Source organism: Canis aureus, chromosome 24 (genome assembly GCF_053574225.1).
Source record: "Canis aureus isolate CA01 chromosome 24, VMU_Caureus_v.1.0, whole genome shotgun sequence".
Taxonomy (NCBI): domain Eukaryota; kingdom Metazoa; phylum Chordata; class Mammalia; order Carnivora; family Canidae; genus Canis; species Canis aureus.
Window position 1 is genome coordinate 39,204,330 of NC_135634.1, and position 16,201 is coordinate 39,220,530.

General features: G+C 40.6%; 1 protein-coding gene and 1 long non-coding RNA gene across 17 annotated transcripts in view; one reads left to right on the forward strand and one right to left on the reverse strand.

The window, feature by feature from the left end:
* Positions 1-10,345, forward strand: part of LOC144296110 (uncharacterized) — a 20,631-nt gene extending 10,286 nt beyond the window's left edge. For 5 of the 6 annotated variants that reach the window (XR_013363262.1, XR_013363265.1, XR_013363263.1 and 2 more), the window contains 3 exons: positions 2,649-2,871; positions 7,411-7,621; positions 9,736-10,345. This is a non-coding gene — a long non-coding RNA (uncharacterized LOC144296110). Of the gene's footprint in view, positions 1-388; positions 838-2,648; positions 2,872-7,410; positions 7,622-9,735 lie in introns of all 6 variants that reach the window. The other variant, XR_013363264.1, reaches the window with a different exon arrangement.
* Positions 1-16,201, reverse strand: part of DOCK10 (dedicator of cytokinesis 10) — a 260,102-nt gene that overhangs the window by 161,035 nt on the left and 82,866 nt on the right. For 2 of the 11 annotated variants that reach the window (XM_077868992.1, XM_077868991.1), the window contains exon 1: positions 492-715. The exons of 8 other annotated variants lie outside the window; for them this stretch is intronic. In XM_077868992.1, the coding sequence (XP_077725118.1) occupies positions 492-596 (105 nt within the window). In that variant the 5' untranslated portion in view covers positions 597-715. Of the gene's footprint in view, positions 1-491; positions 716-16,201 lie in introns of those variants that run through there. One more of the 11 variants, XM_077868997.1, reaches the window with a different exon arrangement.

The following is a 16,201-nucleotide window of genomic DNA, read 5'->3' on the forward strand; positions in this document are numbered from 1 at the left end:
GAAACAAACCAAGCCTTTTTAACTTTTAAAACTATTTTTTACTTTCTTACTTGGCTCATTTAATCCAATATTTATTTACACTTTCTTTCATAATTTGGGCTGTTCTTTCTAAGAATTTTAAAACAAATGAGTGATATGCAATCAAAATAGAGCAGCAATTAAAAAAACAACCCCACAATTATATACAAGTCATAAACTGAGGTCTTAATTGAGGTGATATCAGGCTTTCTTTAAAAAATGAAAATATTCTAGTAATATTCTAGTAATAGTTAAACTACTTAACTCCCCCTTCAATATGTTTTAAGATAATGGTGTAAATAATTTGAAAATAATGATGCAAGTAAAAGAGGATATTTATGTGCCAAATAGAATCTTCTGTTCCATGTAGGACCTTGCCCAGAGGCTCTGTGAGAACACCACCCAGGGATAATCTCTGTTTTTTAAGTATTGAAGAAAAGATGAGAAACAAACATGGACATCAGGATACCTACAGAGCTAAATTTGTGGATTTCTTCTTGATTTGTTCTCCTCACCGTTCTTCTCTTCTTTCGAAATTCACTGGACTCCCGTTTAAAAACCTTTCCTCTGAAGCTCATTGTATCCTGTTACTTGAGTCTCTGAGTTGCAAAATAGTTAAAAATACCAATTTTGTTAAACACCTTCCTTCTGAAGCTTCACCAGGCTGAAGACAACCTCCTCTGGTAAAAGGGGAAATGCTCATGCTACATTAATAATAACTCAACAGAAAGCAAAAGAAAACCAGCAAGTTACCGCTTCCTGTCACTACCAGCTGTTGTGATACGCTCTTGTGCATAGATCTTCCCTAATCACCTAGTGGTAAGACAAAAACACTATATGGCTTTGGACGTTTAAGAGAAATTGCTCATAGCTAAATAAAAAATGTGATGTAAAATCACCCATGGGACCAAGTCAAGGTTGAATTACAGAGCTGATTTAGGGCTCCATGACTGCCACTGAAACTGCCACCAAACGTTATCATCCTGACTGGATCCCAAAGGAAAACTTTCATAATATACCTGGGTCTGAGAAGTCTATGTCAAGCAGTTGCTCATACAAGTGTATATTAAATTAATCGACTTCCAAGATGATCACTTAGGCCACAAGGAGAAATTAGAATTCCATTCATATTAGTTAGCTAAATAAATTGTACTCTACTACTATTTAAGATAATAGATATTGACACGGGCACCTTGATTCCGTATACCAAATGGTTACAAACAGTCCAATAGTTAATTCCCTAAATTATACTCGCTTTCTCTGGGGCAATTCAGAAGTGCAACTCTCCCTTCAAACCCACCTGAATTCTCCTTCCCATTTTATTGTTCTCCATGACACTTACTAGCATGTGACAATACTATACATTTAATTTATTTATGTGACTTATGATTGGTCTTCTTGCACTCAACTCTATGCTCCCTAAGAGTGAGAATCTTGTCTGTTTCAAGCACCATGTCTTTGGTGATGACAATAGTATTCGGCATCCAGAAGTTTCTCAGTAACTGTTACGTTTAATGAAAGAATAAATAAAGGACTGGGGCGCCTGGGTGGCTCAGTCAGTTAAGTGTCTGCCTTTAGCTCAAGTCATGATCTCAGGGTTCTGGGCTAGAGCTTCTGCTCAGGTGGAGTCTGCTTCTCTTTCTTCCTCCGCTGCTCCCCCCTCCCCACCACCTGCTCATGCCTTTTGGCTGTCTCTTTCTCTCTTTCAAATAAAGAAATAAAATCTTTATTAAAAAAAAAAAGAAAAGAAAAAAAATGAGGGACTTACATTTATTATGCTTACCGATGAGCCTTGTCCCCTATGTATATTGTTTTGAAATATTAGCTATTGATAAGAACCATATAATTTTTATAAATAAACATAGGCTATGGGATTATAGTAAAATATTTTCTACTAAATGCATGAGATAAAAAATATTTGAAGGAGGAGTGAGTGTTAGGGCAACGGGGGACCATGAGCCAATCTAGTGTGGTTTTGTGGAGACTTCTGTTACAGAGCCCTATCTTCTTTCTGGTGCTCAACACGTTGAACGGTGCAGGTGCAAGGTGGCCCCCTTGTGTGACAATGTGCAATCCAGAAGTGAGTGGTTCCAGATATCCTGTGGCTTTTAGTTAACTTACCTCAGGTCTTCTCGCAAATGTCTCTGCCTCAGAAAGCCTCCTTTGACCATCAATTTAAAACTGTGGGGCAGCCTGGGTGCCTCAGTGGTTTAGCACCGCCTTCAGCCCAGGGCGTGATCCTGAAGACGCGGGATCAAGTCCCATGTCAGGCTTCCTGCATGCAGCCCGCTTCTCCATCTGCCTGTGTCTCTGCCTCTCTCTCTCTCTCTCTCACACACACACACACTGTCTCTGTGTCTCTCATGAATAAATAAAATCTTTAAAAAAAATTAAAAAAATAAAACTGTGGCCTTCTTCCCCCAACTTTTTTTTTTTTTTTTTTTTGCCGCAGAAAAATGAAATAAGATGGTCACATTTGACCTTGAGAAGCCACTTTTTATAAACGCAGTCCTCGATTTTGTATGAAGGTGGTGATCTTCAGGAAAATTCTCACTTAACCAGCTTGTCCAATAACTATGGCCTACATAGATATAATCTACCTATTTAATAAGCCTTCTCTTTCATCACAGCTGCTTTTTACTGATGGGCCATTCCCTTTGCCCCGGAAATAACCAGACTTAGTTGAAGCACATCCATACACTCCGGACTTGAGCCACTCATCTATCTCTACCTTGTCATGCAGTGATTTATGTAAGATAGAGAAGGAGAGATACTGATCATTCCTTGTCAAAGTGTGGACACTAAGGAAGCTTCTTTCAAGAACTATGAGAAAAATATCAAGATACTATAAAAGTAAGAAATGGGGAGGTAAACTGTATCATTATTTTAAAATTACCTTAGGTAAATAAGGATTCCATACAGAAGCCCTTTTGATCTGTGGTCACTGAATGGTTAGCAATTTCAGTGTATGTCTTTAACTCCAAATAGATTTTACCCCCTAACTAACTCTCTGGCATCTGTTAAAAGAGCAGCCACATCATAGCACATGCAGAATTTTCAGATTTAACTTGTTTCTTTTACAATATTATCAGAGTCTGCCTCTGGGTCATCTGATTTCCTGGGATAAGATTACATTTCTATTTTAAGAGCTGAAAATAGTGTTTTGAAACCCTTTTTAGATTATGGACCCATTTGAGGATCCAATAAAACCTATAGACTCCCTTTCAGCAAGATGTAAGTATTCAGAAAATGTGCGTACATGGAGGTCACAAATCTTGGAAGTCAATCTCTGGACCCTCTTATCCATGGTAGCCTAAATCTCTAACTCATGAGTTTAAAAGATAGGAATGTTGTCTGGTAATGAAGCATTTTATAATATTGAGCAACTCTTGTGTGACTTCCTCTCTTTCTAATATTTGCATCTAATGTCTCCTCTATTCCTCTTTGGGCGCCACAGTTCTTTATCCTGGAGTCCCTCCCACTCCCCTGACTTCTGCAATGTGGGAATGACTCATTTATCTCCTTGCTTAGCTGTTGATTGCAGCTTCCTTAAGTACTGGCAGAAGGAGGCATTGCCAGGCCACATATGGGGATGTCAGATAGACATAACTTGGGGTGACTGCAAAGAAGGAGGAAATCCTGTAGCACGGAGTATGCATTCCATGAGATGGCACCACTAGAGACCTCCATTGGCTTATGCTTTCCTTGATTTCAGACCAAGTCTGTTTCTTTGGCATTCTTTGATACCCCACACCATTCCAATAAATTCATTTTCTGTTTAAGTTCAGAAATGTGTTGGAGAATTTTTAAAGAGCCTACCTAGGACAATGGGCAAGAATAGGAATAAAGGGAAATCAGAGATTAGTTGGCTCAACCACCAGAAGTCACTGTCAAGCTCATTAGTAAAGAGATCTGGTGCCAACACATGATCAGAATTTATTAAGTGGTATACTCAAGGCATTGCTGGCTTCATGAGAAATACACAATGCCCTTCCTAGCCTTAAGAAGCCTGTAGCTGACAAAAGAGTTCACTATAGTTTGGAGGAATCTAGGAAAGCTTTTATAGTAAAGACAGAACCTAAGGAAGGCTTTGATTAATAGTGGGAGTCAAATATGTGGAAGAAGAGTAAAGAATACTCCAGGAAAGAGTATCTAGAAGGCATTCTATCTTATGCCTTTTTCATCTTCATGTAGCATGAAGAAGGAATAAGAAAAAATGGTAAGATCATGGGATATGGAATCAGCTTGGATTCAAAAGGATTTGAATCCACTTCCTAACTGTATATTTTCAGCTCAGGTTTCTCATCCTTCATAAATTAAGGATAGCACAGTGGCCACCTCAGAGAATTTTTGTGGGGATAAATTAGATGACATTTAAACATTTCACAGTAAGCATAATAACCACTTATTACAAAAGGTAAGAAGTAGTCAAAACAGAGTGTTTAAGAAGAAGTAGAAAGTCCATCCTGTCTATAGTCAGGGTTGAGGAGGAGAAGAGAGGTAGAAACAACTGAAAATAGGAGCCAGGTCCAATTAATAGAAAGCTTTGAATGCCAAGATAAGGCATTTATAAGGAAGTTTCCATTATATCCCAAAAGCCATGGGAAATCTTGAAGGATTTTTGAATTACAATTAAAATAGTGCCTTTGGATGGTTCATTTGGTAGCAGTATTAACTCAGGTAATAACAGAATGGTGGAGGGTAGAAAACTTGGCCACAAAAACATAATCACAGATTTCACTGAGATTACAAATGAAGATCCAGCGATCATTGGAAAGTGATTGGTACCTGAAACTTATTGAGCATGTATTGGATCCTGGGTGCTGATATAAATTTACAGTACCTTCTTTAAACCAGTAACACTGTGGACTAGGTATTATTACTATTATTATTATCACCCCAGTTTTATAGAAGAAGATATTTGGGTCCTAAGAAGTTAAGCAATTGGTCCAAAGTCCAAAAGAAAATAAGTAGCACAAATAGGATTTCAATGAAGACAGTCCAGGTTCAGAGACCAAGCTTTGAACCAGAATGGAGATTCGAAGATGCCAGCCGGTTTCTGAATTTGCCATCAAGGAAATGGATGATATGACTGAGGGACATAGGGTAGTAAGTAGAGAGGACTCCTCTTCCTACTAATGCTGATGTAGAGATAATTGAAGTTTGGGTCAAGAAGATAGGAAAATGGACATTCCAGCACCATTGTTGAATATGTGCTCGGAACTCATGAAAAAATCAGGGCTGGAGAAGTGAAGATGAATGTCTTCAGAAGGGTTAACATTGAAAAGTCTAAATTGAATTTTTGGAGATCAGAATAGTACAGAATTGAGAATACAGTCTTGAAGTGTTTTTTTTTTTTTTTTTTTTTTTTTTTACATATGATAGATAGAAGGCCATTTAGGAAGTTGAGAAGACACAGGGATAAAGGCCAAGGTAGTACGGCAGTCAGATGCACTCTGTAGGGAGTTCAAGGAAAGTGCTACATGGCATCTGAGCAGAGATGGATGTAGGACTTAGAATGTCCAAAAAGGTTCAGTGTGAAAGATAAACGAGGAAAAATAAGGATCTTGCGGTCTTGAATCCAGACAGATCTATATTTGAATCCTCTTTAGCCATCTATCAGATGATTAGATTACTTGACCTCTGTCTGTCTTTTATATATTCAAGGAACAGTGAATATATAGCTTATAAGATTATTGTAAAATAATAAGTGTTAGTACCTGGCATTGAGGAACAATATATATATTTTACATATACACACATAATTCCTATATGTATGTATATATATAGACATTTGCTGAATATGGTAAGTATTTATTAAGTCTACATAGGTTGTATTTACGTACAGACACACCTACATATTCATAGTATTTAAAGTCTGGCTCCATAGTGACCAGGAAGAGAAAGTAAGTTTGTGGTTTTCAATAGATAAGAGTCTGGATATTTGGAAGTTCGTTAAGATGGGAAATATTACCCATATTTTAGAAGAAACAGGAATTTGAATGCTAAGATGTTAGAAATTGGAGAAAAAGTTGTGTTTGTATTAGTTTCCTATTGCTGCTGGAACAGCTTACTGCACATTTGGTGGCTTAAATCAATATGCATTTGTTATCTCATAGTTGTGGGTCAGAAATCTGAGCACAGTATGGGGTACAATGTGATTCTCTGTTAGGGGCTTCACATGGTTGAAATCCAAGTATTGGCTGTGTCCCTTTCTGGAGATGCTAAGGAAGAACCTGGCTCTGGATTCATTCAGGTTATTGGTAGAAATCAATTCCTTGTAGTTGAGGGACTGAGGTCCCCATCTCCTTGCTGTCAGTGTCTAGAGGCTGCCTGCATTTCTGGCTTGTGGTCTCTTTCTAAGCTAGCAAAGAGGGGTTGGTTGAACAATCAGAGAGTCTTGCAACATCTTTAGAAAACTGTCTCCCACGTAGTTCTTATTCTGGATTACATCTTGGTTTCTGTGCTTCACCTTTTAAAAACAAGCTTAACATCATAAGTGTACTGAGAAAAAGGTATAGGTGAGGACAGTACGTGCCCTTTGAGTGTCACTTCCACTGAGCAGTGGAGACACAGGTTGCAGGGGTGCTAAGAAATGAGTGAGAGGAGAGAGAAATTTGGCTTATAAATTCCTTCCTGGGAAAAACCAGTAATGAGATATGGGTGAGAAAGACAATTATAGCTGTGGGGAGGGACAGCAGAATCAAAGAGACAAATTTGAAGATGTATAGTGATGGAGAAGTAATCAGATATATAAACACAGAAAACAAAAGCAATAAGCTAAGGTAGCAAGTCCGAAGGTCATCTTTTCTTTTAAAAAAGATTTATGTATTTGAGAGAGAGATAGAGATAAAGAGAGAGAGAAAAAAATCATGCATGGGAATGGCAGAGGGAGAGGGAGAGAGAATCCCAAGCAGACTCCATGCTGAGTGGAGCCTCACAACCCTGAGATCACCATCTGAGCTGAAACCAAGAATTGTACATTTGACTGACAGGCCACCTAGGCGCCTCTATGAAGTCATCTTTAAAATGTTTAATTCCATTTGCACAATAATTGAATAGGCTCTATGATGGGCAAATGACATCTTCACCAAATCTCAGAAATTAGAGGAAAGAACCTTGGGTTTCATTGGCATTGTATCTGAACCAACTTGATAAAAATGCTCCAAAAAGCACTGTTAGGAATACAGAGTCACTGAAACCTTGGTGGTTAAGTCTTAAACAGCTACCCATGATGTCATGCCTGAATCCGCAGAGCCTAATTCGAGCAACTGGGAACAAATGCAGACCTGATAGCCTAGATGAACTCTTTGCATAGTCTGCCCACACTCCTTCCCTGTAAGAGGATATTAAGATAACTCTTTTTTTTTTTTCCTCTTCCATTTCCAATAGATTTCCCCTTTGCCTGAAGGTTTGTGTGCTGCATGGCTTTGGTCACATAGGACAAAGCAAGCCTACATCTCTGGGTCCGGCTCACCACCATCCACGTTATTTAAAGGAAGTGAAGCACAAGTAGCTACTTCCTACTTCACTGTGGTCCCTCCGTAGCCTGGCCCCAGGCAGCAGTGCTCTTTGCTGAGGCTCACTACTTCCTGCTACAAAGGTGATGACCGAACAGCCCAGAGTTGCCCTGGGGGAGCATTGAGGAGTTTAAACGTAAACACAACAAAACCTCTTTTATTTCTAAGTGTAGAGCAATGTCTGTGGAATAGAATAGTTCTTCCAGTCCCCCAACTTCCACTGCAAATAGCATTTGTTTTAATATAAAATATTGAGAAATTTCATGGAAAAGAAAGAGAGCCATGTAATATGAACTTCACGGACAGAGAATGTAGACTTGCCGAAAATAGAAACAGACTGCAGTTGTGTGTGTGTGAGTGTGTGTGGTACTGTGTGCATCATGTGTGTTTGTTGTGTGTATGTTGTGTGTGTGCATGTACATAAGCATAAAGGATTTTTACTATATTGAAAAAATTTATAGTATTCCACTCATAGCCCTTTAAACATGTATCAAGTTGTAATGATACTGTTTATATTATTGAATTTAAATAAGTCTCAGGGAGTAAAGTTTCCCACTTAATCAGGATTTGACATGGGAGTGAAGGGGAGTAAAAAACTCATTTCTTACAGAGTCTCATGAGCCCATCTTAGAATCTAACAGCAATCAGTGAAGAGGTGATAGATTTTTTTTTGTCTTCTCAATTGTGGACTTTATCACTGGCTCACAAACTTCTACTAGGAAAAACATTTAGCTGGAGGCCCTCATACATCTCACTAATAACTATCTTAATACACATGATATAGGAAATGAGGAATACTGGCTTTAATGTTTGCCCTTTTCTTAATGTCCTGTTGGATATTTAGGTATTTATCACCCATCCAGAAGTTTTTCCTGCTTTATGGTAAAGACATTCAGCCACCCTTAAGACATCAACTTTAGCTTGGTCTGTTGGAAAGCTGGGAGCTCCTAAGAGGCAAGCATTCATGCTTACAAAGACCATGCCTTAACTCACACTCCCCTGACACCATGGCCAGAGCCAGAGCATAAAAACATGACAATAACAATGCAAACACACACAGCTGTTAGATGATGTTCTAGGCTTATGTTTCACACACATATATATCTGGATTGTTAATGCTGTTTAAAAAGTCATGCAGCTAATTCTTCACCTAATGTTGTTTTCCTATTAAAAAATAATCAACCCCAAGTCAACATATTTTCTCCTGGACAATTTTCCCTCTATCTTTTAAAGACTGAAAGGCATTCTGGATTGAAGCAGATGATTTCTTTTACAAATGATCGGATGAAGACATTCAAACACAGCCTCCCAGAAGATGGGAGTTGAGGGACTCTGAATCAATGCTATTATCTTTGATCTCATGGACTACTGCCCAACAGCCATTTCCCCCAGAGATGGGCATTCTCTCTGCTGGCTGGCTTGGATCCCATGCCGGCTTCCCACTGCTGGCAAAGTTAACTACACACAAGAGTTATTTCTTTTAAAATAAAACAAGCACCCACAATTGGCCTCCTATAGTCATTCCAATTGCTAATTACCTTGCTTTCACAATGACCGTCACCCACTGTTTAATAATTACCCTGAAAATCACGTTGTACACAGTTTTATGGAGAGGGCCAAGGTCTTTCAAATCTGTGAAGCTGTAATGGAAAAATAGGTTAATTTATATAACATCGGAATTACATGTATTTTATTCTGTGGTGGTCTTTACTGCAGAAGAATGTGTCTTTACAAAGGGAGGGCAATGAAGCAATTTTACCCAAGCTATTTTGATAAGGTGACAAATTGTCACGTAAATGCCAAACCCTGAGCACACATACCACCAACTCTTCAGACCAACACTGTTTGCTGGTCGACCTGATAGCCTAGATGAACTCTTTGCATAGTCTGCCCACAAACATTTCCTTAATGGTGTCACAATGCATTCAAATTTCCTAGGGCCTCTGCCAGGAGGAGGCAAAGCTAATAGCATACTTTGATTTAAGCCCTTAATACCTTGCATGGTAGAAACTGGAGAATAATGGAAGGGTCTTGGCTTTTTCAATCAAGAGCTTCTTTCTGTTTTGCAGAGAATTAATCGTTGGGCTTTCCTTCTTGAGCTGAATGCATGGTGATAAATTGTTGACCTTTTGATGTGTGATAGGTCAAGGTCCCCAATTAAAGGACAAATTAACCTTCTGCTATCTGTTCTTGTCAGGTACACAGGAAGGAGTGCAATAACAAGCAAAGATTGGACAAGCTCTGACAGGGGTACCAGTGTCTACTTCATCTGGTTCATGAGAATGGGAACAAATGCAGAGAGGCTCCGATTCTTTGGCAAACATTCCTGGTCCTGGTCCATGCCAAGTATGAGTGACAGAGAGAGAATTAAGACAGAATGCCCATCTGCAGTCCCCATGAGAGATGGTTGGGTGGAACACATCAAACAATCTATGGAAACACAAGAAGACAGGAACTAGGTGTCAACTGAAGAACAGGAGTCCAGAACATGAGGCCATAGAGACATGGGGCTGTGAGTCAAGCCTGGGCAATGGTAGGACTTTGAAAGTCGTGGATTCCTGGAACCTCTCTAGGACTTCAGAGGGCATGATGGTCACTAATCTGACTTGTTAACTAACATCCAGGTGATTAATTTAAAGATGCTACATGGACAACACTTTGAGAAACCATGACTTCGAAGCTGGTTCATCTAAATAGTTTTCTTTGTTGAAAATCATATAATAGTGACCCCTGGGCCCCACTTCCTACTGCAAATTGTTCTTTACACTAGGCTAAAGTCTTATTTATAAAATCACATGTTTTCTTTCCCTTATGTATACTCAATCAGGCAGAACTAACTAACCAGTCACACCACCTTGAACATACGAGGGATAGAGGGAAAAAACTCTGGAGGGAAAAAACTCTGGAGTTTTCAACCAGCCATTGAAAACTGGGCCTGAGATGGGCCCCATCTCACTTCATTTCCTCTTTATTGGCCATCCCTTAGACTTTTGTAACTCTGGTCAAACTTGTTCCCCAGTTATTGTACAAATAACGTTTTCTCAAACTCGGCACTACTGACATTTTGGGCCAGGTCATTCATTCTGCAGGATGCTCTATCCACTAGATGCCAGTAAATCCCCCACCTCACCCTGCTGGGACAGCTGCCAATGTCTTCAGACATTGCCAAATGTCCTCTGGAGGGTGAGGGGAGGAGGGAAAAATCACTCCTGCTGGAGAAATCTTTGGTCCAAATCCTAATGCAGATTATTCCGCCTCAGTATTTCCTTGATGATGGCTTTCAGGCCCAGTGACCTGCTGGCAGATAATGGAGGCTGCTCTCCAGATCAGGGCTAGCTCCTCTCGAAAGCCAAGTTGACAGTCAGTTGGTTGGAAGAACCTCAAGGCTACTGGCTTTCCAGTCATTCCCCTCTCTCATTTTTCCATGCCTTAAGTCCTGCTACTGGAATTAGTTAGGGTCTGGGTTTCTGTTTCTGGTCTGGGCTGTCCCTATTAAAACACAGCAATCACTTGCTGGGGAAAAAAACATCTGAAGCCATGATCATCTTCACTAACTCAGAGCGCATACAGCACAAAAGGCAAGCACATTTCAACAATGGGAAGGGTGAGGTTGAGAGTGTGGTGTTTGCCCTTGTGGGTAAGATCACGGGGCTGGAGTCTGTGGGCCTCTGTGTGGTTCCTGGCCTTCCCACATGCTTGCTGTGAGCCTCTGGACAAGTTACCCAGCCTCTCTGAACTTGACCTTCCTCACTTGTAAAAAGAAGATAAGCACAGCACCTACTGCACTGAGTTCTGTGAGGCTCCATAAAAGAATATTTATAAAGAGTTTAGCACAGTAGCTAGAATAGAATAAAATGCTCAGTGGACCTTAGCTACCAGTTTGATGAGGAGGCAGCTGCATTCAGGAGGTAAGTGATTGTAGCTGGGCTGCCACCACGTATGGCACCATGCCACGGTGCAGATGTTCCTAGATGTTTGTGTACTGAACATCAGGAGAAGTGGGTGGGGGGATTAGAAGGGCACCAGCTTTAAAAGTGGCAGTGAAAGGGAAAAGACATTCTAAAATGAAGGGAGTGGCCAGAGGACCTCATTGGCCTGGATGTGGACAATTAGGCTAAATGGCACCCCCTCCAAAGCACACTGGATCCTTCCACAACTGACCTCTTTATGCTTGCTGTGCCTGGCAAACACTGTACATTTCATTTTCAAATCCCCACTGTGCACAACTACAAAAGCTTCCAATTATCCTATTTCTGTCATCTCCCTTCATCCCACACAAAAGACCCAAATGCCAAGGAAGTTAAGAAAGCCAAGATTTAACCAGTATCATATGCTTTTTTATCTTTTCATGGTTACTTTTCTGCCCAAGCAGGACTGTAAATTCCCAGAGCAATAAACAGTATCGTCTTTATGTCTGCACTGTGCTGGGTCTCCTACTGGCATGTGGCAAATACCAACATTATAATTACCAATTTGATGTTGTGAACAGGAGAAAAGGGCACAGCGCTTTCTTTCTCTCTGTCTTCTCCTTCTTTCTTTCCGCAACTTTCCAAGGCCACAGCAAGGTATCACAGTACACTGACAAGGAGACATTTAATCTGACTTTGCCCTCTTTTGCAAGGGTGTCACAGACTGGGAAGGAGATCTATTACTTCGATACCATTAAAGATCTTTGGTGGCACTGATAGTTGGCGTCTCTCTTGCTTTGGTTGGCATTCAGGATTATGTTTTCAGTAAGCAGTTTTGAGTTTTCTTATCTTTCTGCGCCCATAACTACTGAGGGGAGACTTCCATCAGGAAGGCATTTCCTTTGTTCTTCTGGCAGAGAGCATTTGTGCTCACAAGGAGAAGAGCGCGGATGGCAGATTGGAGGGCCGTGTTCCAGAACCAGTCCATTTACTGATTGCCCCAGTGACCTTGGGCAAAACAGTAACCTCTCTGGACCTTATTGTCCTAAAGCTTTTTCTCATATCTAAAATTCTTTGTTTTTGTGTTATTTATTTATTTAAAGATTTTATTTATTTATTTGAGGCAGAGAGAGCGACAGTGAGAGTGAGAGAGTGCACACGTGGGGAGGAGGGTCAGAGGGAGAGGGAGAAGCAGACTGCCTGACATGGGGCTGGATCATGACCCTAGCCAAAGGCAGATGCTTAACTGACTAAACCACCCAGATGCCCCTGTTTTTGAGTTTTTTAAATAAAACAATTTGTATTATACATTTCCAATAGACTAATGACTGGGCTGAAAAAATAAGCTTCTTTTCTTTTTTCTTTTCTTTTCTTTTCTTTTTTTCTTTTCTTTCTTTCTTTTCTTTTTTCTTTTCTTCCCTTCCCTTCCCTTCCCTTCCCTTCCCTTCCCTTCCCTTCCCTTCCCTTCCCTCCCCTCCCCTCCTCTCCCCTCCCCTCCCCTCCCCTTCCCTTCTCTTTTCTTTTCACCTCAAGTGCCAATTGGAAAAGAAAGATGAGCTGCAATCAGCTGCCTTTCTCCCTATTGGGTCCAGATGGTATACCAGGAGAGCTGCTACCTGTCCCTTGCTCCCTGTTCCCAGCTAGATTTCATTTCAAAAGTAAACAGCTGTACCTTCTCGCGGATGACATTGTCCTTGACATCTTTTATAAATGGAGCATTGAAAAGAATTTTGGCACTATCTCCACACCCACTTGTTTTACTGATACTCTTTGATTTTCTTATGGGGGACATCTCGTCTACCCCCTCACCTTCCAGAGCACATCGAACAGGCATCCTGACTATATACGTGGACTGGAGCCTTGAGAAGAAGGACCCAAAGGCAGAACACATTGTTGTTTATACCAAACACTCCCCAAGTTTTGCACATTGTGGTTCCCAAGCTCTTCTTCCTGTGCTTATTAAGGCCTGTGGTTGAATTCTTCCTTCAATCTGATGGGCTTTTCCCACCTTCAAGCTTTATTCCCCTTGACTGAGATAAAGCCGCGTTCTGTTTGCAATCATATAACATTTGCAACCATTTCTCCTCTGAAAACAAGTACAGTATTTGTGCTAAGTATTTAGAATAATCAGAAAAAGAAAACAAGTTCTTTGCCTTTAGAGAGCTTAGAAGAGAGGGTTTGGCAAGCGCTGTCATGGGAGATTTGCAACCAAACCAATTACAAATCTCACTATTTTTTTCCCAAGTATTGTGTTTTTTCTTAAGATTTTTATTTATTTATTTGAGAGAGAGAGAGAGAGAGAGAGAATGAGCTGGGGGAGGCACAGAGGAACAGTGACGAGCAGACTCCCCACTGAGCAGGGAGCCTGACTTGGGGCTCCATCCCAGGACCCTTGGATCATGACCTGAGCTGAAGGTAGACACTTAACCCACTGAGCCACCCAGGTACTCCTCCCAAGTATTCTCTTAATCACTAAAATCAAACAAGCCAGCTCATAAGAAAAATTAGCTCATTACTTTTCTTTCCACATACTACTCCACATGACTTTATCTTCAGGTCAATATCACCCAGGTGATAAAATCAGAAACACAATATTCATTTTCAACTTCCTTTACCACTCATCATTAAATTCTGATTACATATTTTCTCTTGATTATCCCTGTCACTGCAGTAATCTTCCTGTCTAATGCCAAGTTTGACCATGTCATTCCTCAACAAAAAAGTCTTAAATGGCAACCCCCTTGACAACATCAGTGTTTCCCCAACTGTGCTCTAGGGCTTCCTGATCCGAGAGTCAGCTAGTGCTCCAGAAAGAGATACCCAATGTCAAATAAACTTGAGAAACAGTGGATTGAGCAAAGCAAAGCTGGCGTCCTCACTGAAGAACTCTTCGGGGCTTTAGATTTCCAATGTGCAATGTGAATCTTTTGAGGAATGTGTACTAGGCAATATTTTCCACAGATTTTTGCATAGAAGCGTTTTCTTAGAGAGCACTTATATTCTCAGTCACACGGTCTGGGGCGGAATGGTCTCTGCAACCCTGTGGATGCAGTGAGATACTTGGGGAGACAGAATCTAAAACATTTTCTTTCTGTCTTTTTTTTTTTCTAAAGTATTTTCAAATAAAGAAAATGACAGTGGCGTCTTTTCCAGGGTAAACAGAATTTGTAGGAGTTTATGGGAAGATGTCTGAATCAGGGCAGATGCCAAGTTGCACTGGTGCCAAAAGGAAGGGAAGGCAGCACCGTGGCTGGTTGCCAGGGTGACTGCAGGCTTCACAGTAGGATTTTTGGGCCCTGCTCCTGCCCCAGAATGAGTACCAGGCATCATCCACCTCTCCCAGCAATGATAGTTCAGAGCACCAAAACCAAGTCTCTGTGTACAGCAGCAAGGGAGATACATAATTTAAATACTTAACAGAATTTGCTCAAACTGGACAAAAGGGGGACCCCTGGGTGCCTCAGCAGTTTAGTGCCACCTTCTGCCCAAGGCATGATCCTGGAGTCCTGGGATCGAGTCCCAAATCGAGCTCCCTGCATGGAGCCTGCTTCTTCCTCGGCCTGTGTCTCTGCCTCTCTCTCTCTGTGTCTCTCATAGAATAAATAAATAAAATCTTAAAAAAAAAAAAACTGAACAAAAGATAACATCTATTTAGGTACATGGCTTTGGGTTTATTGGGCCTCTGTGAAATCTCAGCCTAATAGGATGAGGCGAGGGCAGATTTTCAGGGTTGTGTAGTAAGCACTGAATAAGCACTGCAGTCAGCATAGAAAATAATTCATGACCCAGTTATGGTAAAAACGTGGGACGTCTGAGCCCTCCCTCTATCCCTGCCCTCTGCCTCTTCCCTGCAATGGCTGGTGAATCTCTAGTCCGGTTTGTAAACAGAGTTCTAAAAGGATTTATTGCTCTCGATGCATCAGTTTCCATATTTTCTACTTGCATTCTGTTGCTGAAAATTAAGTGTCAGATATCTATCACCACGTTCCCCTTTGCTATTTTTATAGCCAAGAAAGGGTAATCTGACTTGGTATTATTTAATTATATCTGTGGAAATCTTTCTGAATTAAGAGTCACAGTATACATTTTTCAAAGTCATGGTTATGATCATTAACCATGCATTTACATTAGCATCAGAATCATTTTATACCCATATCAGTCAAATACACTGTATTACAGACAGTGCGATCCTCATTGGCTCAAGTTGGACACTCAATGAACGTGAAGATCTCATAAAAACTTGTAGGGGAATGACCATCAGCCAATGATTCAACTTGGTCCCACAATGATATTTTTCTGCCACTAATGTTTGTTGGGGTCGTTTGGCCACTAATGTTTTATAATATTGGAATCAGTTGATTGCATTTTAAAATAAGAAGGTTTTACATAACATCCCTGGCTACTGTTTCTCTTAAAACAGTTCAAGATCTGATGATTGAGTCCTATTTTCGGACATGGGAACATTGTCCATTGCCTGAGTAGAGCAGCAGCCACACTCTCTATATGGACCGTGCATTCAATTTACCAGGCTCCCCACTGCTCCTATTGTCTCCCTGTCTAGCCCATGTGACCGGGAAGCATTTGAGTTGGAAACCCTTGACTTGAAGTTTGACATTCAAGATCCTATCTTTTAGTAAGGCTATTGTAACTGGGAATTCGACTTAAGACTTACTTGGTCCCTCTACATTAAGCAGGAAGGCTAAAGATGTTTGCTGCCACTTTTTTGCAGTTAACCAAGGTATGTATGAGATCAAT